General features: G+C 38.4%; 2 protein-coding genes across 5 annotated transcripts in view; both read left to right on the forward strand.

Annotated features, from left to right (window-relative positions):
• ZFYVE16 (zinc finger FYVE-type containing 16) overlaps nt 1–7,912 on the forward strand; it is a 30,713-nt gene extending 22,801 nt beyond the window's left edge. For 3 of the 4 annotated variants that reach the window (XM_082335490.1, XM_082335492.1, XM_082335491.1), the window contains 7 exons: nt 630–734; nt 1,619–1,769; nt 2,958–3,038; nt 3,576–3,738; nt 4,522–4,627; nt 5,057–5,221; nt 6,120–7,912. In XM_082335490.1, the coding sequence (XP_082191616.1) occupies nt 630–734; nt 1,619–1,769; nt 2,958–3,038; nt 3,576–3,738; nt 4,522–4,627; nt 5,057–5,221; nt 6,120–6,281 (933 nt within the window). In that variant the 3' untranslated portion in view covers nt 6,282–7,912. Of the gene's footprint in view, nt 1–629; nt 735–1,618; nt 1,770–2,957; nt 3,039–3,575; nt 3,739–4,521; nt 4,628–5,056; nt 5,222–6,119 lie in introns of those variants that run through there. The other variant, XM_082335493.1, reaches the window with a different exon arrangement.
• Nucleotides 7,913–8,282: 370 nt separating this feature from the next.
• Nucleotides 8,283–18,380, forward strand: FAM151B (family with sequence similarity 151 member B; the record flags this gene model as incomplete). Its single annotated transcript, XM_082335878.1, has 6 exons — nt 8,283–8,314; nt 8,443–8,568; nt 9,750–9,915; nt 13,445–13,662; nt 15,327–15,462; nt 18,230–18,380. Exons 1-6 carry the CDS (start codon nt 8,296–8,298, stop codon nt 18,378–18,380), a joined length of 816 nt encoding a protein of 271 aa, XP_082192004.1. The 5' UTR covers nt 8,283–8,295.
• Nucleotides 18,381–22,988: the final 4,608 nt, after the last annotated feature.

Genomic DNA, 22,988 nt, shown 5'->3' on the forward strand with positions numbered 1-22,988 from the left:
CTCTGCTGATTGAGGAGGATACTGATTACCTGGCTCAGCTGGTGACAGAGCCTTTTCTGATGTTTTCTGAGCTGAGCTAGTAAAGGCAAATGAGATCATGTTATACCTAACGTTGTTCTTCTGGAATAAAACAGAATAGGGAAATCTTGCAGAAGTGGCTGAGATGATGGGTGGTAACTTCTGTCAGAGAAAGGTATAAGAAACGGTGCAGTATTCAAGCTATAACTCAAGAAGTGAGAGCTGTAGGGGACAGGGTGTGAGCCTGGAAACAAACTAACCTAGGTGGTGGCTTCCATACTTTGCTTTTATTTCAGAGAGGCAAGGTGTTGAAGGATTTTGTTATCTAAAACACTGTAAGATCCTAATGTGCATAAAGTAGCCATAGTCTGAATAACCCACTGGTAAGTAGAGCTACCTTGTCAGTGCTATAAATTTGTTAATATATTCACTAAGGTACCGTTCACATACATCACACTAGGAAAAAAGTGATCAGTAAGTCTTTGGCCACCCTTAATGTCATTACTCTTAGAAGTCTTAGGGTTGTAAGTAAAGTACTTTTGATAATATTTATTACAGAAGGTAAGAAAACTATACTTAATTGTCTGCTAACGTAAAAACTTCTATTATAGGATCTTAGAAATTATCAGTATACTTTGCATACCATAGACAACCTGTTTGTTCATGTGGAAATGGGTAGAAGCTGTATTAAAATACCCCTAAGGAAGTATAATGAGGTGAGTAAAACCATCTAGATTAGCTTTCTAATCCAAACTGCTTTAATCTTTATTTTTCATATAATACCAGTCACATCTTTAACATGAGCTCTTTTGAAAAAAAAAAAGGGGGGTGGGGGGGGAGGGCAAAAGGGGATGGTTCCTAGAGGCTGTAATGTGTTTATTCTGTAATCAGTTTCCGGACAGTTCTGCAAGTGAATTCTCCACTTGATAGCAGCTCTCTAGATTACTTTGCTATTTGCTGTGTGATAGACTCTTTGAACTTTAAACTGATGTAAGCATGTGGTGGTGGGAGGGAAGGGCATGAAATTACCTGAGTACACGTTTCCTTCTTCCTGGATATGTTGGAAGGTGGGTAATGATGAGTGGAAAGTTGAGCTTTAAGATAATTATTAAATGCTGAAAAATTAACAGTTTCTTCAAAATCTTTTAGCATGTACTTTCAAGGATTATCTCCTACATATTTCCTGATGGTGGTGTTTTGCTTAAAACTTAAAAAAAAAAAAAAAAAAAAAAAATTGCCAGTGTAGTTTTTATTACAATTTGTTTACTTCAGCTTCAACCAAAAAGCCCTGAATAGTAAACTGCACAAGGCTTAATACATATTTTAGCCTTAAGACCAACAAAACCCCAACTCTGATATTCTGCATTGTCCAGAGGTACTCAGACTTACTCATCCCTCTCTATTGAAGTAGGATTTTTGATCATGCTTAGTATTCTTCCAGCTAGTCATGGCAGATGGTGTTGTTCAAACTCTCTGGAATTGACTAAGTGAATAATTCTTGGGATTTGTTTTAAAAGCTGGATTTTTCTAATGTCTTGTATTTAAAATGAGTACTGCATACTGAGATTAGTCAGTTTAATGACAAATTTTGTATTGACAGGTAATGAAGGTGGTAAATTCTTCTAATGAACATGTAATTAGTATTGGAGCAAGTTTTAATACTGAAGCAGATTCTCACTTAGTGTGTGTGCAGAATAAGCATGGCCTCTATCACACACAAGCAATCAGCGCTACTGGACATCCTAGGAAAGGTAAGCTATCTAATTTGGCTTGTGGAGAAAAACCACGTTTCTAGAGCAGAACTATAAGTTCACTTTTAGGCTGGAAGGAAAATAATGTATTCCCAGTAAGTTGTTCAGGCAAAAAGTTCAGCATACAAGCAGCAAAGTAATTTAAATGCAAAATAAAATGTTGCTGTTTTATATCAATACTTAACTACCTTTTACAAATGTTATATTAAATGGAGATTACTACTTTTTTGTCTTTGTTTCCAGAATATTATTAATATAGCTTACATAAAGAATCTGATTATGTCTGAAAATGTATTTCAAACTCTAAATGTAATATTAGTGTTAATTGGGGAATATATTTACATATGTAAACAAATGGTCTCAATAACTGAGTGTATGGAAATACGGTAACAGTGAGTACCTCCATACAGCACCTAGCAAACTGATACAACCACCTGTATAGGGAAGAGTGCAGAGGTACCTTTTAGGTTCTGAAATTCATACAGCTGTGCAGCATGGCAGTGCATCTGGCCTGATGAGTCGTGCTTTTTAACCAGGCCCAGTAGTTGAGGGGGAATTCCAGATTGATAGGGCTGTACTCTTACCATCTCCAGTGTCAACCTGAAATGTTGTTCTGTGCTTTGTTAAGCATGGCTAGTGTGGTTTTGTTTGAAGCAATGTATGTAACTAACAAATTTATGCAAAGGTTTGTAGCATGGAAATTCACTTAGGTCCTCCTTTCTTTCAGTTGCTTTTAGTACCACTGAAAATTATCTAAACTTCAGGAATACCTTCTGTAAATAAATTAAATTTAAAAGTTGAGTGGCATGTGTGTTTTAAAGGACAAAAAACCCAAACAAACAAAAAAAACGCACCACTGTTTCTTCAACTATGTCTCCTCTTTTTGTACAAAGGTTTTTTGGCTTGCCTGTGTTGGCTTGCTGCCAATATCTTAAAAGGTTACTGTATGAACTCGCAAAATAAGTTAACAAAGGTGGTCTGTTTTGCCAAGGTCTGATTGGAAAAAATTCTCCTCTCTTTAGAGAGTTATGCTTCATGTCATTCTGTCAATAAGGGATTTCTATTAGTGCTTTCATATAGCAGTATCTTTTTTTGCCTGCCTTTTTAAAAAGGAGTGCAAGTTAAATGTTAGTAATGACAAACTTGAGTGGTATGAAGTGGTACTCACTTTGTTCCTACTTTTTCTAGTTACAGGTGCAAGCTTTGTTGTGTTTAATGGAGCCTTAAAAACATCTTCAGGATTTTTAGCTAAATCCAGTATAGTTGAAGGTAAGAATTTTGTCCTACGTGGTTTCTTCTTAAGAGAACTTTAAAAAAAAAAAATAGCAGAAGTCTTGTGCAAGATCTTTATTCCTCAGTAAGCTAAACTCTTTTTTTTCAGGATTTTTAACTTTGTAGAAAACCTATTGCAAACAAATGCTGTATAAAAAAATACATGCTGGTTCACCTACTTGTTTTAAACCGTACTAAGTTTTAACTTTTTGCTTTAGTCAGTGCAAGTCTTTCCTTTACATCTGCCTATATCTGGAACTATTTTCATTGAGGTATTGATGAAATACATATATTGACATGTAACTGCAAAAACCCTCTAAGATTGATCTTTTAGTCTTAGTTCTGTTGACAAAGGTTTTTATTCTTTCATGTAACATGTAATGCTGTAGCTGGGGGATGGAGTCCATTGGATGTGCATTTATTAACAAGCTGTAGGAGAGGGTTGGTCCCACTAGAATTTAAGCTAAGATTCTACTAAAAAGCTGTGCTACTCTTTCTGTTGGTAAGCTGGAATTTTAACTGGTTTTCTTCTAGATGGACTAATGGTACAAATAACGCCAGAAACGATGGAAAGCCTCCGTCAGGCGTTAAGAGACAAGAAGGACTTTAAAATAACTTGTGGCAAAACGGATACAGGAGACATAAAAGAATATGTAGATATTTGCTGGGTAGAAAATGAAGAAAAAACATACAAAGGGTAAATGTATTACCAAAGCAATTTCTTGAAATTAATCTAAGGTATTTTTATTGAAAGAAAGTACTTGATAGTAAAGCCTGAAAGGGGATAGAATGCTAAAGTCCTCTAGATGTCACTAGCAGAACAATTTTGCTTGTAGTTCACCAAAATTCAATACCATTTTCTCTGTTCTGGAAGTTGACAGGAAAAGTCTGTGAATCCTCAGTTTCCTTTGAAAGTCCTCTAACAAAGCAGTAATGAGTTTGTGTGGGGATGCAATTAATCCCCTTAAGCTTCCTTGTTGGGGGGGGCTTGGAAGTGCATAGTACTGTCCTTGGCCATTCACTGCTTGGAATGCCAGCATTCAACAAAGCAAAATAAGATGTAAGACATTTTTATTGGATGTGATTTGAATGCTTGTTTATGTAGCTTCAAACTTTAATTATACATCAGTAACTCAAAATTTGTCTCATCTTAAGTTGTTTCTCAGGCCACAGGCTTGCGTTGGTATGCCTTTTTCTGTGGCTTTTCTGACCAATTAAAACAAAGAGTGGCTTTACCTAAGATGGTTTATAGCTTCTTAAACTTGTAAGATTAGGTTTTTATTAAGTGTTGCTTGTTTCCTGTTTAGGATATTTCTTTTTGTAGGATCTGTATTTTCATGATGCAAGTGCTGTATTACATTTTGTTGTTAAGCTGTTTAAATAGACTTTTAAGGATGGATAAACATTATTTCATACAAGTTATTCAATATAAATCATAAAATGTTGTTTAAATTATTAACTATACTATTATCTTCTATAGAATTTTAAGCCCAGTGGATGGAAAATCAATGGAAGGAACTCAGAGTGAAAAAGTACCGCAAGGCAGAGACTTCGAAAGAGAGGGAAAAGTTATGAAGTGTACCAAGGTTAGTTTCGTCAGTAATACCACTTAGTATGATCACTTTACCATTTAGCTATTCTAAAAAGTAGCAAAAAGGCTCAAGAACAATGTAATTTACTAACTTATTTGATGCATACCCGTACTGATAGGCGGAATGTTCTCTGTAGCCCTATGATAAGTTTACATACTTTTCACTTTTCTCCTCTGAAAAAAGACTAAAAGCCTGTTAGCATTGATAACTTTATAAATATGTAATCCAGATATTTCACTGGATTTTTCACTGAATATTTCACTTAAGTATTTTGATTGAATAAATGAAATACTAAAATACTTTGTCATCAAACAAGCATTATAGCTTGCTCTGTTCTGCATTATGTGTATGCTGAATTACTCTTTTCCTTACTTTGTAATATAATCAGGCTGCTGACTGTCCTTATCCTTCCTGTAATTTCAGGTATACTATTTCTTAAAGGACCATGAACTATCCAGTCCTGTTCCTCACCAGTTTGCTAAAGAGATTGCTATTGCCTGCAGTACTGCTCTTTGCCCACACCTTAAAACCTTGAAAAATAATGGGATGAATAAGATAGGCCTAAGAATTTCTATTGACTCAGATATGGTAATCTTTCAACTTTTATTGCAGACACTCCATTTCAACTCAAATCTCTTTCTTGTAAAGACCTTGGATCTTTTTCTAAGTGTGTTTAGTTTTTTGCCCTACCCCAGATCCAGACTGAGGATGAAATTTCATGAAGAACTGTCTTACTGACTAGTTTTTCTTCAAAGGAATAGTCCCGTTTCCTTATTATGCCCAAATTCCTTAGTAGCTCCTTGCAGTAAGCTATCAGTCCTTCCCTACTTCAAACTCGCTTTGGCACCCATCTGCCACCAAGGTGAGTCAGTTTAGAGAGTCACGGAGCTAATTTTCCAATGCTTTTTTCAAATTATGTAGTTTTCTGCTGGTTTTGCTCCCTGATGTGGTTCAGTAAGGGATATTTGCACCAAAAATCTGTACAGCAGAAAAGGACACGTCTGCCCAGCTGAGGGTGCAAGAGAGGAAAGGCAAGGCAATCTGACGTGTGATGCCCTCAGAAGATTACGAAACTGTAGAACAGTTCAGCTCCTTGCCTCTGAAGGTGTTCTGTGTTACACTTCCATATCTTCTTTGAGAGAAGCTGGAATACAGTCCCAATAACCTAGTTTTCAGTGGTATGCTTTGAAATGAATCTAATAGTAACTGCGATACTAGGATATAATCACATCGCTCTTGAGCATCAGACTGAAGCAGTCTGGGACGCAGAGGATGTGTGGTCCTGCAAACCCAGAGAGAATGTTGCATGCTTCTCAATGGCAAGCCTAATCGTTCATGATTCACCTCAAAACCCATCCAGTTGCCAGTGTTTGAATGCTATTTTGTCAATTCATGCTAGCTGAAATATTCTTTTACCAAGATACTACACTTTTGTCTTGTTAATATAAAAAGGGTTAATATCAACATTAATATGTTTTTCTTCTAGGTTGAGTACTTAGCTGGATCTGGAGGTCACCTTCTTCCACAGAACTATCTGAATGAATTGGACAGTGCTCTCATTCCTGTGATTCATGGTGGGATGTCAGATCCTACAAGTCTACCATTGAAAATGGAATTAATATTTTCCATTATAGAACATTTGTTTTGATGAGGCTGATTATGGGCAATATACTGATTTGCTAGATCTGAACACCAAAGTTATAACGCTACAGACACTAAAAATGTTAAAGTTTCTAAACCTGTTATGTTTTAATAGAGTTTTCAGACTGTTTTTTAAAACCCTCAAATCTTCTCCGGTTACTTTACCACAAAAGAATTGTAGTTTGTAATGTTTCGTAAAGTTCTGAAAGTTTACACTTAACCTGCCCTCTTCTGCACCTGTATTTTCTTACCTCTTTACACAGTTGTAGCATTTACTATATGTAGTGTAACTTTAAGCCATACTATCTTCCCTCTTAACCTCAGATAAATGTTACTAAAAATTGCTATGGTGAGATCTGATCTCTGTCTGAAGCATGTGCTTTCCATGTGCAAATGAGCTGAACACTGAAGTAGAAGCTGGCACATCACTCTTTTCTTGCCATTTGAGATTCAAATATGAGATCTTCTGTAGCTGACTGCAAATGTCATAGTCAGTGCAAAATATAAGTGTGCACCTTCTGACACTTGTTTATGGTCAGCATGAGGAAGAATTTTGCACGTATGTTTATGAAGACTTTGTAGTTGAAGTCCGTAGTGTTAGGATGTTATGCTGGTGCTTCAGGAACATATGCTCTGAATTTTTTTTTTTAATGGAATAACTGATTTCTTTCTTGTATTTATAAGGATTTATCTTAAATGGATGCTATTTTTATAAACACTGCTATTTTTTTCTTTAGTCCATGTTCAGAAGTTCTGATACAATTTGATCTTTCAAGGATTAATAAGAAACGGGATTACCCTTGCGTAATCTACATGTAGCAATAAGTCAGACAAGAATTCTGCAATATCTTTTCTGCTCCTGTCTAGTGCTTTTGCCACCTCTTAGTAGCCACCTTTACTTTCAGGGAGAACAGATGTATTAAGTGTGAATTTTCATGAACAGATTGATTTTTAGTATACCTGAGGTTCTTGTATAGTACGTATTTTTGATATTGGGTCATTAAGATCTATTTATGTATTTGTGATGCATGTGATTTGTACTGAGGTTGAGCAAACCATAATTGGGGTTTGGTAACTGTCACACAACTGTTCACGAAGAACAGAACCAAAACTAAATATATACAAGATCTATATTGTTTTCGGTAAAAATGCTGGTACAATTTTATAATGAGACTATTAACTTTGATGCCTTCTTGATGCTAATAGGGGATATTCTATGTTTTTGTATCAAAAACAATTTGTAACTTAACCTCACCTGCTCTGCCATTACCTATGCTTCAAAATACCGGTTCCAGGAGGGTTCAGGCTTCAAGATCTTACCCTGGAGGAAACTGAGGCTGCGTTTCAGCTAATTACCATTACTTCTTCAGAGACACTGCAGTTCTCTTCTGCAGAAGAGCTGAAGACCACAGTATGAGCAAAACATGTCCCTGCTTGCAAACAAGCTGCAACCGGACAGTGGGGGAAGCAACAGTGAAAGGTTGGACAGTAGTTAATGACTGTGACGGGGTCGGAGGTGGCTGTTGCCACCGGTACCTCGTGCTGCCTGGGCGAACCGGCTGTGCCCAGGTCTGCTTGTAGGGGTAACTGAAGAACAGCTGACTCTTGCCACTCACGCTGTACTCTGACTCATTTTAAGTAATGATCAATAAAGTTAACTAAAATGCTTGGTATTCTTCTCTATTATTTAAAAAAAAAAAAAAAAAAAAAAAAAGACAACTTTGGGGGGGACGGGTCTTGCCTTCGCGGCTCGCTGGGGGCGGTCGCCGTTCCCGCCGCCCCGGGGCGGGGGGCGGCCCTGGCTGTGCTGACTCCCGCCGCCCGTTCCGCTTCCGGCGGAAACGCTGCCCGCAGTCCCCGCTGTCGGCGGCTGGAGCGCAGGGCCCTGGCTGCCCTGCCCCGCGCCGCAGAGCGCCGGCAGCCCCGCGGGGCCCAGCCCGGCAGCCGGCGGCGCTGTCCCCGCCTCAGGAGGCGGAGGAGCGCACCCCCGCCGCAGCGGCGGGGCGGGCCCCGGCGAGGCGATGGCGGACGAGGCGCAGGGTAAGAACTGGGCGGCGGGGACCGGGCCGCCGCCGCCTCTCCCCTCCCGGTGCCGGGGCGGGGGGGGCCTGGGGCCGGTCCCGCCGAGCGGCGGTCCTGAAGGGAGCTCTCCCTGCGCGCCGCCGCAGGCGCCTGGGGCGAGGCGGCGGTGGATCACTTCCTGAGGGCGCAGCGCATCCGAGCGAGAGATGGGGCGGCCATCAGGTGGTTCCACGCCGCGAACAGCAAGGCCCGAGCCCGGGAGGCGGCGAGAAGTAAGTGCGAGCCGCTGCCGGCCTGCCCTGCCGCCGGGCGGCCGCCCCGGCCCGCGGGGACGGGCGGAGGGGGCCTGGCCCTGCCGTGAGGCGGCCCCGCTTTGGCCTCCAGGCGGGGCCCGTCCTAGGATGGGCGCTGCTCCTGCGAACCGGCATCGCGAAGGCCGGCAGGACGAGGTGTGGAGGTGGTACCCGATTACTGGACAAGCTCACGTAGCTGAGAAAGGACAGCCAGCTTCCAGGCGCGCAGGCTCTCTGTCAGGCCAGACCTTCGAGTTAGCAAAGCCCTTCTACACCTCCTAGCAGACCAGAGCCATGGTTAAGGAGTCGCCTGGTTTCACACACTCGAGCTAAGCTTGTCTGGGGTGGTGTTCGGTTTATATGCTTGCACTGCAGAATGCAAAAGCTGCTGCTGCAGGTAAAACTGGTTTCTCTGATGCTGTCGTACATACGGGTAGACCGCAGCTCCCTGATAGCCAGCCCAGGCAGCGGTGGTCACGTTGTCTCTGTTCTTTCCTGTTTGATCTCATGGTAGGTCACCTTTTCCATTATGCTGACACTTCTGTTTGTGGGTCTGCTCTGGAAAACAGAAAATGGAAATGAGCTGATTAAAAGTCCGTCCATCCATCCATCCATCCATCCATCCATCCATCCATCACTCCTTCCCTCCATCCAGTGAGGTTTGGTATCAGTGCTGTTAAAAGGGCAGTAGGCAGCGGAGCAAAACAAGTTTTGGCTGAGGTGGGTTGGTCAGTTTTGAGAATGAGACAAGGGGAGTACTCAGTCTCTGCCAGTGGTAAAATCTTCTGGTGACCTTTTCTCTAAAAGCCTCTGTCTGGACCCCTGTTTTAAAAGGAAAAGATTTGTAGTTTAGCAGGAGTAGATTCACATTTGGGATATTCATTTTGCTGTTCCTCTGAAAAAAACATGATTACTTGGCCGAATGTATCTACAAAAAAAATTTTCATGTGCTTGTAGATTTTTAAAGAGTTTAGTGACTGAAGTACCCAAAGAAATGCATCTCTGTTGCTTCACAGGCAGCAACTCATACTGGGTGATCTTTGTGGAGTAAGTGTGCAGAGTGCAGTGTAGAGAGACTTGCCCTGTAATTGTTACTCTGAAGCAGACACTGGAACTATGGGATTTGCTTCTGTTAGAGCATTCATTTTTTAAATCAACAGGTGATGTTCACATGATAGAAGCAGATGTTCTTCTTCGTGGTGGCAAGGGAGGAAATGGAGACCCTATCATGGCTCATCCACCTGAAACAGACAGTGACAACACATTGCAGGAATGGCTAAAAGAGATTGTCAACACAAATAAAGGCATCAAGCTGGATTTCAAGAGGTATCTCAAGACAAAAAGATTTGTACATTCTTTGCATTCTGACCAATTAACAATTGTTGAGGTACTGCTAACTATCCTTTGGCAACGGTAGACCAAACTTTTTCTTATTGTGCAATTTAATGTAATGCATTCCTTCTGAAACAGAAAATGCAGTGAAACGTAATCACTATTTCTAAATGCATTGCAAGAATAAAAGCTTTGAAAGTGTTTTGAACTACAAATAATGATTTCATATTCAATGAATTTGTTACTTGAGCAAAGTTTTCCGATTTGGAAAACTGAAATGATAGTGCCTATCTGGGAAACTCCTATGAGTTTTCTGCTTGTGCAAGGAAATTGGGAAAGACAAGACAACCTTCTGACTGGAAAGTCAGACAGTGACTCCCAGGCTGCAAACGGGACTGAGCCCCCTGGGTCTCTCTGCCTGCCAGCGCACAGGCTGTCATCCAGCTTTCTTGGTGTCGTTCTCTACCGTGGAAGGGGAATGAAAGTGTCAAGGTTTTTCAGTGAGCATCTGAAAAGCTTGCTGTAAAGCCAGCTTCTGTTCCAGGTCTGCTGAAGTTCATAATAATTTAGAAATGTCATCCCATACCAGCATGAATATGTTTATTTTCCCAGAGCTTCCCGCCTCCCCCCCCAAGGAGAGGAATTCTGTCTCCTGATCAGCTCCAATACTTACAATCTATTGGGGATGTCTCAATTCAAGAATTAGGTATACTCCTTTGAATATCTGATCTCATACCACATATGATGTGGTGGTAGATTTCTTCAGCATTGTTTGTAATACAAAAAAGTTGTCGTGCTTATTGCATAGTAAGGTGCATGTATATTGAAGTAAATTCAGTTTCTTTGACCTAACTTCTTAATTAAATTTTCAGAGGTTCACTTAGAATTTTAACCATTGTGAATTTAGCTGTTTCACTGCCTTTAATGGAAAATATACCTGAAAACCCCATGAGATTGCCTTGAAAAGTTTGAAATGGGATTCAAAGTGAGCTGCAATTTGCAGATATACACCTCTGCAAATTGTAACTTCAGCTTTGTCTAGATTTGCAATGTCTATTTTTGCAGCAGATGGAGAATCCACCTCCACATTAAAAAGAGCCTCATCAATGCCTAACTATGCTGTGGAAATGCAAAAAAAAAGCTAGGTAGTTGTAAAATGTGATTTGTACCTGTTGTTCTGTGTAATGCAATCACAGTTTTCCTGTGAAAGTTCATAATACAAAAAATATAAAAAACGTGGGCAGGCTAAATAATTTTATTTTTAACAGAATCTGTAAATGTCTGCCTCAACAGAGAAGGGGAAGGACAGTGAGAAGTAGACATTTCTTTGGGTTTGTTGATTATTGGGTTGTTTTTTGGTTTTGTGGGGTTTTTTTTCATTTTAATTATTGTTTAAATTAATTTAAAAACATCTACCTCTTATTTTTCTGCAAGGAATTTCCAGGCAAGTGCAGTGATTTAAAAAAACTTTTAAAATCATGTTGCATTATAAAAGTCTATTAGTATAAAATCATTTAAAAAATACAAGCATAAAGTGCAGGTACAGTCAAATGAGTGATACAGATTATGGCATTCTTTTGAATAATATTTCTTTGGATACCACTGCTGAAGTTTTGAAGATTATTTCAACAGCACTTAAATATTTTGTATGTTTCTACTCTGTCAGCTTGATTGACCACATAATCTCATCTCCTCCTGGCTTTATCTACAGGAGTGAATGTGTTCTGCAAACGGACTTCAGAGTCCTGCTTCAAAAATGCCAGAATCATTCAATGTGGAGTCAGCAATACGTTTGAATTTTCCAAATGCTGTGCAATAAAAACAGTGCTGTCCGGGGCTTTTTTGGTTTGTTTCAAGAGATGCTGCTTTGGGCTTTTTTCTCTTTACATTATCTTGTATTTTGTAGTAAAAAGGAAGGCATTCCACTGGCTTTGACAATTACTTGTATGTGGGAAAATGTGAACTGTTCTGGCCTCAGACAATGTGAGAAATACTTAAGCTAATAATATTAACTCAAGCCATTACTAGCTTTTCTCTTAAGTCTTGAGCTAATACTAACTGAAAGTGTTGAGTGGAATTCCTGCCACTACACAGCTTTCTCAACAATACAAAAGTTGAAATGTACAAAACTACTTTTTACGGGAAAGACCACAGGCAGCTCAGGGGACAATTTTTGGCTTTAGAGCTAACCTAGTGTAACTGGTTACTGTAGCTGGCTGCCATTCCCATTTTTGGCTTCAAATCCTGACACAATTCATCTGACGTCATCATGAGGCAGGTTAGGGAATAACTTGGTACAGAACCGTCCCTACAAAACAATGAGAATAGTAGCTTACCACTTTGTGTCCCTGAGCTCACGCACTGCTGCTAAGGCAAGCGTCAGCACTGGTTTGAGAGGCTGGAGATACAGCTGGAACTGGGAACCGGGCAGACACGGTAGCAGTTAATCATCATCTGTGTTCTTCAAACAGGCACCTGTGGAGCACGTAGCCTGTGGTTTATATCCATGTAAGCCAGAGCAGTTGTGAATCTTCTCCTTGCGCGTCACAGTGCCTTCTCTTCCCCTTGCTTTTCCTCGTCCTCTTGTGACACCCAGAGGGACCAGTTTAGGATGCTGAACAGGGAAACTAACCCTGCAGAACAACATGAAGAATTTTCTGTTGGCTCAGCTCTGTATCGGGTCACTGCGAGATTTTGAGGAAAAGCTAGAAGATGACTTATTCAGAGCTTTTCAGGACTCGCAGGAGAAAACACAGGTCCTTGCTATGAGTAAGGAAATCCCAGCTCTGACCATAATGATTTTAAATTTTTGAGTGTTATATAGATTGTTAATCAATTTGCTGTGAGAGAAAAAAATACATGTTTTCTTGGCATTCATGCCTTTTTCCCATTATTCCACATTTCCTTTCCTTCCACGATACTGCTGTCTTGAAAGTTTTGGTAGGATAGAGAAAGGTTATTGTTTGCCTTCTAGGTATGCTTTTTCTTGTGATTTGAGAGAACAGTGAGAGTATGTGACTTAAAATATTTTGTAAAATGCTTACAAGTGGTGATATATTGGTTGCTCAAGTGACTACATCTCACACTTAATAATTAGCTCTAGGATGAACGTCTGATGGACGGACTTCTTCATGCTGCCTCTATTATGCCACACTTCTGAGCTGTGGGAACAACCACTACAAAAGTGTTAGAGCCTGCCATGGCTTCCTTAATTAAAATCCTTCCTAAGAGTTCAATAACATCCAAGTCTTGATGTCCAAGTCCTGACCAAGCCAGGTCAAGAGTTAGAAGAGCCATGAGATAAAAGCCGTGAAGTAGTTCATATTGGGCAGCAGGGAGACGAGAGGTTTACGCTACTTTACACCAGCAGTAGCAGTCGCCTTATGGTAGAAAGGGTCTTCAGCATTTGCTCTCTGGCGTACAGGGAGAGTTTCTTTAACATACCTATCTATATATATACTGTACATTTCCCATCTTCAATCAGAGTGAGGTGTCTCATCTCACCCATGTGTTCTTGGTACAGGCTAGAAGCCGTACGGCCTTCCTTGGAGCTTCTTGAACATGTGAAGCAGCATTTGAGGCGACCGGTTTGGATCAATGCAGACGTCCTACCGGGACCTAACGGGAGTAATGCTGTAGTGGATGCAAAAGTGTTCCTCGACACTGTCACTTCATTTTTCCCCAATGTAACCCTATCGCTGGGATGGACAACTGGCTGGCACCCTGACAAACACAATAAAGGTAAAGATAGAAAATTTAATGCTTGGACTGCATAGCCTGTTTTCTTCAAATTCATTTCATAATTGGTTCAAAATGAACTATATGCCATCTTCTCAGTTTGAAAATAATAGTGAATGTAAGAAGAATTGTTTTCTTTGTTGATGTATGTTTGATAGTGTGTTGTATAGCAGTTAGTTCAGTGTTTGAGTTGCAACAGAACTGTATAAAAAATCTGATATTTTTGTTGTTAAAATAAACTATTTTGTTCTTCAACTCATTCTCACATACTAAGGAATTTTGGAGGACAAATTGCTCAAGTCCTGTTTCAGGTAGTCTGCTCCCTGAATTCTAGGAAGATTGGTTTGGTAACTGTAATTCTGGCACGTTTCCTGAAGAAAAATAGATTAGCTGGAAATTTCAAACCCTATCAGTGTGCTTTTGCAATAGATAAATAAAGTTTTAGGTCAGCATTGTTTATAACATTTCATTTCTGTTGAATAACTGAATTTTTGCAGTAGATTTTCCAGTTAGCCATTACTTTAGGGTCCTTTTCACAGGCTTCCTCTCATAATTCTCATAGCTGCTTTGTTAGGGTGTTTTACTCCAGTGCCCATGCATTTGTGTGCAGTAGCAGTCCCCACTGATACCGTCTGTGACCACAATGGCAAAATTATACACCATTCCAATTGCTAATTACTCATTATCAAGATTTAGTATTGTGTGGATTTTATTGTATGTTATACAGCAATTTTATTAAACTGTGTAGTACTTTCTCCAAAGTATTTTCAGTGCAGTAAAGAGTTGCTGGAAATGTGTATTAGAAATACTGTACTGAGTAACCTTTTTTAATAAATGTAACTTTATCTCCAGTCTAAATTTCAGCTTATGGTGATGCTAATTAAGGGTATACTGTAAGACAGGAGAAAACCAGCTTATTTGACTGATTTCAACTCAGAGTTGCTGTTTGCCCAACAAAATCTTTTTTTTTAAGATCTGGTGCTTTTTTAGTCTTTCCAGTAACTATATTGCATATGAGTAATTGAGAAAAAAATTATTAACTGTTGTTACTGAAGTTAAGATTTTCATAGCCTGTTCAAATAAAAGAACAGTTAAATACCATTTTAAATAGCTCCAGTGCTTGTAAAAATCTCAACAGCAGGCACTTCAAGTGTTTTAGATTGCTTGATATTAGCATTTTTAAGCACAAAATGTTTTACGTGCTTCATTTGTGTGTAACTCCAGTCCTGCTGAATTAATTTTAATTTTTTTTCTATATTTTTCATAATATTTTTGTTTTAAAAGGGTCACTGTCAAGTTAAAACTAGTCCATATTGAAGTCAGTGGCAGCAATGTTTTTTAGAGAAAGGGCAAAGATACAATTTCCTGGACATTAAAAAATGTCACATTCTATAGCTATATGTAAAATAACAAAGCAGTTACTGGAAATAAAGATTCTCAGAATAAGTTTATTTTTCCACGTCAGTATTGCTTTTCTCCTCTGAGACGATGACATTTTTTATTTATAGTCATTTGGCATTTTCATTTAGAATTACGTGATTTTCACAAAACCCATTTTGCTCTTGTTTTGTCTTACAACCTAACCATTCTATAAATCATTGTGTCTTTATTTTGATAGAGATGGTGTTTGTGAAGAATTCTTTTTAATCAAATGGTCTTTACTGTAGGCTATGATTGGATGATGGTGAAAGAAATGGCTCAGCTATGCAATACACTTTCCCAGCCTGTAACTTTCCCTGTAAGAGCAGCATTAGTACGACAGTCAGTGTCTGAGCTGTGTTGGTTAATCCAGCAGTCGGATAGGTAAGTTTGAGGCCTTTATTTTTAGCTGTCTTTATTATAAAGGCACATATTTGTTCATATTAAATATAGCACATTTATGTGTACATACTTATCCCAATTGCATTGAAAATATTTTTTCTTTTAGTTTGTCCTTTCAGTTCTTTAATTTCTTCAGTTTTTAAATTGTTTTCTCATACAGAAGTGGTCACTATTCATTTCTTTAAAATAATAATATTCCAAAAGCCTCTTTCGTTACCTGTAGTAAGTAATTTTAAATCTTGTGTAGGTCTGTAATCCAGTTCCATTATAAACATTTCATAAGACTAATATAGTTAAATAGACTAAATATTTTGATGTTGCAATTTGGAATTAATTCAATTTAAATACTTAGATTTTATATATACTTTTTATTGGATTCAGTATTTATATCTTCGGTAGTAATGTCACTTAAAAACATCAAAAGTGATTTTTAGATTGGAAGTCAGTGAGTTTGCTACGAAGCTAATTAATTTTGCTTAGGTATTTAAAACACATTCAGTGGTTTCCAAACGCTGACTTACATTTTCCTTTTAAAATTGTTCTTACAAACACATAACAATTTCATTTAAAAAATTAATTACATTTAATAGAATGCGAATAAAACCTGCTTCATACATATTGTCATTTACTCATCTTTTTCACCTACTCTGCCTACCTACACTTTACTTAAGCACCAGCCAAGGTCAAAGCCCAAGACAGAAAATTTAAGACAGTCACTTGTCTGGAAAATTTCTAAGTAATTAGAAACAACAGGATGGACAAATAAAGTGCTGTTACTCTTGTTTACACTGGAGAATCAAGAGAGAAATTAGAATTAAACATTTTAAACTGGGAAATTAATTTCAGAATATTGTTATGTTAAGAATATGTCTTGTGAATTGTGCCGTTCTCAAATATATCCTCATTGGATACAAGCATTGTTTCTCTTTTACCTCAGCATAAAAATACTGACTTTTTAGTGTCATGATTGGAAGACAGAAATTCCTGAGCCAGTTTTGCTGCCATACAGCTAAATTCTGATTCACCTGTATTTTAGAGTAATGCAGTTTTAATAAGCAAATGGAAAAATGAAGTATTTGTCATGCGGAGATTGTGGAGTGTGTCGTGGTTTAACCCCAGCCAGCAACTAAGCACCACGCAGCCGCTCATTCACTCCCCCCACCCCAGTGGGATGGGGGAGAGAACTGGAAGGGTGAAAGTCAGAAAACTCGTGGGTTGAGATAAGAACAGTTTAATAATTGAAGTAAAATGAAATAGAATAGTAGTAGTAGTAGTAGTAGTAGTAGTAGTAGTAATAATAACAACAACAACAACAATATACAATAATAATAATATACAATAATAATATACAAAGCAAGTGATAAACGATAACAATTGCTCACCATCCCCCGGCCAACTTCCCCCAGGTTATGTACTGAGCATGACGCCATACGGTACGGCATAGCCCTTGGGCCAGTCTGGGTCAGCTGTCCTGGCTGTGCCCCCTCCCAGCTTCTTGTGCACCCGGCAGAGCAGGGGAAGCTGAAAAGTCCTTGACCAGTGTGAGCGCCACTTAGCAACAGCTAAAACATCAGTGTGTTATCAACATTATTCTCATCCTAAATCCAAACCACAGCACTATACCAGCTACTGGGAAGAAAATTAACTCTATCCCAGCAGAAACCGGGACAGTGGGTAATGCTTTTGACTTTAAATGATACTTCGAAGTTCTTCTGTTTTTTTGAAAAGTTGTAATAAAGTCTGTGCAATTAATGAGAAAAGTGTATGTGATACAGAAGATAGATACATTCAGTTAATCAGATGGCATCACTACACATCACTGAGGTGACAAAACATGGAGTATGAAAATCACCTGACTGAGATAGCCTCATATTTTCTGTTCTAATGCTCTGCTTGTAAGTATTTATTACTTTGTCAAACTTTAAATGCTCAGTCTGGTAAATTTCTTTGCTGGCTATCTGCCTAAGGTTTTTTATTTCACTCCTTGCTAGGTTTGGCAGAACTGTTTTCACAAGGACCAGGCTACAGACAGATTGTCCTGGGTCGTGTAGGATTGTCCATCTTAAAAAATTCGCAGTCCTTCTTGGGAAGTTCTAGCAAGTTTAGCTTTAGGAGCAAGAAACTGAAGTTTGACTGGAGCCAAATTGTGTGACTTACCTCCGCAATGAGGAAAAAAAAATGTGGCAAAGGAATAGACCTCTTCAAATTATAGTTTGCAGATGTCAAATAGAGGTTTATTTAAAGTTTATCAGTCATATTCTTCAGCTAGTGTGTCTGTACCAAGCATTCGGTGCACCCTGTGTGCAAACTAGGGTGTGTATGAGCACGCCTGTTTCTGGGGTAGCATTTTGATCCAGCAATTGCTTTTCCCAGTAACTTGAAGTCACTGTGATAACAAGAAGATTGGAGAGACTCTCGGTACTCTCGGTTGTAGCACAAATGGAGGGTAGAGAGTGGTGACTTGCCTTGATCTAGAGTGGTGAGGAGGGCAGGTACATACAAAACTGTTAATTCTGATAGTTCATAAATTGTGGTGGCTTAACTTTGAAATCTAAAGGAGATTAAGTTTTTGGTATTTAATTACATTCCTAAAATTAAGATACCATAGTCCTGAATATTTTTAGTAGTTTATTAGTGCAATGTCTTTCTGTCTTGTATGCTTTATCTTAAAATAATAACATGCTCTTTTTTCTCTTTTTTTCTCCTTTTTCTCTTTCTCTCCCCCCTCCCCCCCTGTTTTTGGATATAGATACAGCCTCACTGTTTGGACAGGAAATGAAGATGTGTATTCTGTAGAAGATTTGCTTTACATCCGAGAAAACTTTGATAAAAGTAGGGTTTATTATGACATTTTAGAGCCAAAAAATTCTGAATTCAAAAAAGCCATAGGAGTAGAATAGTAAATACAAAGCAGGCAATGTCTGACCTCATAATAATTAGCCTCTTTAAACAGGAAGATTTCTTGTTCGGAGAAATGCATTTTCTTACCAAAAGAATTGTACAGAACACACCTGTGGTTATTGGAGGAGTTTTTGTATAACACTTTATTGAAAGGCTTAATTGTTACTTACTCATTATATGCATGTTCCATCTCATTCACTCAGTGGCGCATGGTAAAGGCTATTCATGTTACCCGAGTATTCCTAGTACTTCTTCCCTGCAAGCATATAAAGGGCAGAATGGCCCCATCTGATAGTTGTGGACCAAGATAATTTGCTACTAACTGCTTTTGTGTAAGCCAAAGTCTATGGGACGCTCAATCTCTACTAAAGCCTGTTTTTGCTTTTTATAGGGGAGGACAAGAGTCAAGACTGTATTAAGTACAGAAATGTGCAGTTCCCAAAGGGGTTATTTTGTAGCTCATCTTGATACGCTCCGTTTTTAATGCCAGTGCAATTGAGAATGTTCTCACTCCTAGTCAGTAGAAGATTCTGTTTGCTAGATCTGAAGAGTGGGATCCATCATGCTACATATTCCAGGGAGAAAGAATGGTTATTTTTCCCGAATTAAAACTAATCGGGTTCTCTGCAATGTGGCAGTTGTGCATTCCACACCATGGCTTGCCTCCGTGCTTTCTGAGCCATCAGCGGCATTGTCCTTGGGTTGTGAGAAGGCTGAGTTGGAGTTGTAGCTGCACTGCAGGAGGTGCTGGGGCAAACAGAACCCCCAAAATGAAGAATAATCGTGTCCGGTACATAAAGCACAAAGAGGGATTACAGTGAGGTACACATCAGAGGCAGCATTAAAAGAGCTATAGTGGTTTATAAGATAGAGAAGTGCTGGTGGTTATTTCAGGAGCTTTAAACTAAATTTTAAGTATAACAGGAGTTCTGTAAAATGTTCTGCTGCAGTCTTTGTGAAAGCGTTTCTGAGGGTCTAAGAATGAAATAGCTGTACAGCGATTAGTGCTTACAGCAAAAATTATACATTTATGTGATAGTACAGTTATTTTCTACATTCTCCTGGATTTTGCATCTTTTTAACTCTCAGAATATGATTTCAAAAATTTTCAAAAGTTGAACTTCCCATTGAGAAAAACTAAAATGGCAACCCTTATCACCTGCATGAAAAGTCCGACCTATTTAATTTTAAGCATTTTTTGGCTCTCTTGCTTCTGCATCCCTTAAAATGGATACAGATACTGAAGTCTGTGCAGATTGAATCACAAGCTGTGTATTGTTGTCTTTTGCCATACATTACAGATTTTTTTTTTTTTCACAATGACAGAGGAGATTTTGATTTCTAAATGAAAGCTGATTCTGTGAAGAGACGTTACTCTGGCATCTTCCTACCCTCCTCTTCCTATTCCTCTCACATGTATGAATTTTTTTAGCTTTGATGTTTTACGCAACACTGGACAGGCTGTATACTAAAGAGTTAAATACAGCAATTTTTGGTTCTTACGACTTTTTTTTATAGTATTAATACAACTGTGATAGAAAAGTTAGTTATATTTATTAATCCTGAATCTTGAAATATTATTTTATGCAGTCATTAAAATTCAGGATTCCTTGTTGTTACCTACAGCTCCTTTACCAGGTTTATCTAGTAATCGTTTTACATTATTGAGGGGTAGAGCTTTCATCATTTTTGTCACCTACTAAGATATATTTGGGTAAAATTACGCAATACTTTTCCAAATAAGGAAGAAAACTATCTAGCTGTACTTGGAATAGTTAAACAGAGTACTTAAATTAATTTACACAATCAGGCAATGTGAAAGGCAGTAACCACCAGAAGATCCAGTTTGGCAGCGTGATTCCTTTTAATGAATTGGGAGAAATGATTTACTTTTTAGTTCACTGTGACAACGTGATCTGATCTGAACAGATTTAACCTCTCAGTTCTTTATAGCATCTGTTTCTTTGCGCTTTGCATGCATGCTTTGCTATACCATGGGAGAAGTTTCCTAACTGATCATAACTATGGAAAATATTTTCAGTACTGCAAAGACCCTTTTCTGACTCAGATCATTTTGACTAAAACAGGCTCCGGAGCTGTTGCGTGAACAGGCGCGCTAGCAGATCAGATCATGCAGTATCCTCGTCTGGGTGATGACCCTGTCACCTAACGCCCCTTCAGGGAGAACAGGATATGTGACTGACCAAAGCGCCAGTTAAACCAAAGTTACAGGCATTGCTTTGAATCTATAGTACGTACAGTAAACTACGAGGAAATAGTATAGTTAGAGGTTTTTATTTTCTGGGATACACCATTGAACAAGAAGCACTTAGGGGACATCAGCGAGCTTTTGGAATCAAATGCAACATAGCTGCATTAGCCAAAATGAGTCGGGCAGGTGTCTGAATAACAGAATTTGCTTTTGAGGGACATAAAGCAAATAGCTTCAGGACACATTGCTGTAGCCATGTTCATTTTTTGAATGAAAGTTGTCATTAAAGAGCACTGAGTTCTTTATATTATTCTTATTGAACACTTTACTAGTTCTAGACCTAGTTTAGATTTCTTTTCAAGATATTGCTGGTCATTCAGAAGCAGCAATACCTTCTAGCCATACATTTATTTCTAATAGATTTAAAGACATAAGTATCTTGTTGTCCTTTTGTTCCACAATTTGTATAAATGTTTAGGACTAGCATGGACTCCTAAATCTTGTTTCAGCTCCTTGTTGCAGGCAGTTACATTTATTGATTTGAGGGATTTCGCCTTTCAGTTGGTTAGGCCTTTTTGCATCTACACCAGCAGACTTTTCTGTTATTTAGAAACCTTTTTCCCATTTACCAATAACCACCTGAAGTATTAGGATTTGTTAAAACTGGTTAAACTATTAAGTAAAAAACATTATCAGCAACTGCCAGAAGTATTTTTAAGGGTGCAGACATCATGGAAGAAGTATCACTGAGCAATATATGTGGATATGACACGTATATTAACAGGGAAGTTCAGATAAAATTAAAAGAAGGCATGATCTGGTTTACCAGAGAAGTTAATTAAGGGAACAAGACATGTTAAACTAGATTAAAAAAAATGATAGAAATTAATTCTGTGAAGCATTCTTGCAGTGATGGAAGGGTTTGACTATATGGGGAATTTGTTTATTCTATATGGATTGTCCCGTATGTCTGAATTTCTGTACGTATTCTTTTTTACCCATGGATCTCTTAATTTCCTGTGAAGTCGTTTATGTTGTTTATGTCAGTCTGGTCTGACATGCACATAAATAAATTCATTTGAATTTGTTTCTCTGTTTTCATGCCAGTCTTCATACAAATATTCTCCTAAAATAAGGTGTGTTAACTGTGGGGCTGGCAATGAGATCATAAAGGTGAAATTAAAGCCAGTTATTTTTTCTGTTGGAAACAGGGATCTGTGGCAGTTCTATGTTATTCTAGCTGTTGCTGTCTTTTTTTTTTTTTTTTTTTTTTTTTTTTACCTTCTGTCAGTGATCTATTCCTTGTACTTAAAACTTTATTTGGGAGCTGTAAATTCTGACACCTCTTTGTGGAATCATTTTCTCTATTGGTGTTGCTTCATGTCTGTTTATATCTTTCAGCCAGGTTTTTACACGTAATTGTCCTTGTTACATGAAAAATCTTGTTGACTTTAATAGAATTAGGTATTGTTCAGGATGTCCAGGTGAGTTAATTGATTAATAAAACATTTCTAATTTACTGCAAGTGTAGTTCAAGCTTTGTATTTTTTCTGTGAATTTGATGGAACTTACTAAATAGATAACATGTTACAGAAGAGAACTGACATCATTAGTCCTGCACAAGTACTCAGTAATATCCTGCAGTAACATGCAAGTAAAATGCTGAAAGCAAAACAGAAGCTGATATTCTGAGGTTTGTATTGTTTAAATGTGCTGTGGAATTGAAGAAAATGCCCCCAAAGACACATTTTTCAAAAGCAGTTCTCCCCATCTTCCATCTTCAGCATCATCTGAAGAATTATTCAGTTTTGGCCTGCTCTGACTGGAAACAAACCCAGACTTTTTCTTCAATTAAAACCTTCAAATTAAAGACTTTTATGTTTTCTTTATCAACCAGCTGTCTGTGATCAGGTGATTTGCTGATGTTACTACAGATTTATTTCTGCACTGTCCATTAAACCCTATTTAATGTTTGAGTCCGAGCACTGTAAAGCTTTCACTTATGGTTTTTATTGTGCTTTGTTTGGATACTGAAGAATTTGATTCCAGCACCTGGCGCATGCCGTCTTTTTTATATCGGCAGTGTTTGTGCAACAGCCCCAGGAAGCTGTATCTGAACCTTCCCAGTTCCCTTGTGCAGAAACAGGTTTACATAAACCTCCGCTTCTGCAGCCCACCATCAGGAACTTTTGTTACTGATGATTAAAAGATGACCAATTTTTTTGTTGTTGCCGTGTTTTGATGCTCACAGACATTTATTCTTTAGTTAATTTTTTGTTGCAGGAATATCTCTTTGCCTATGCGGTGTGATTCCCTGATGCCTAGGCTTATCTTCTGTCTATTAACTTGTTACATTTACTGTCAGTTTTACCAAGAGTTTTATGTATAGATCTTG

The sequence above is a fragment of the Platalea leucorodia genome (assembly GCF_965183815.1).
Source record: "Platalea leucorodia genome assembly, chromosome: Z".
NCBI classification, from domain to species: Eukaryota; Metazoa; Chordata; class Aves; order Pelecaniformes; family Threskiornithidae; genus Platalea; species Platalea leucorodia.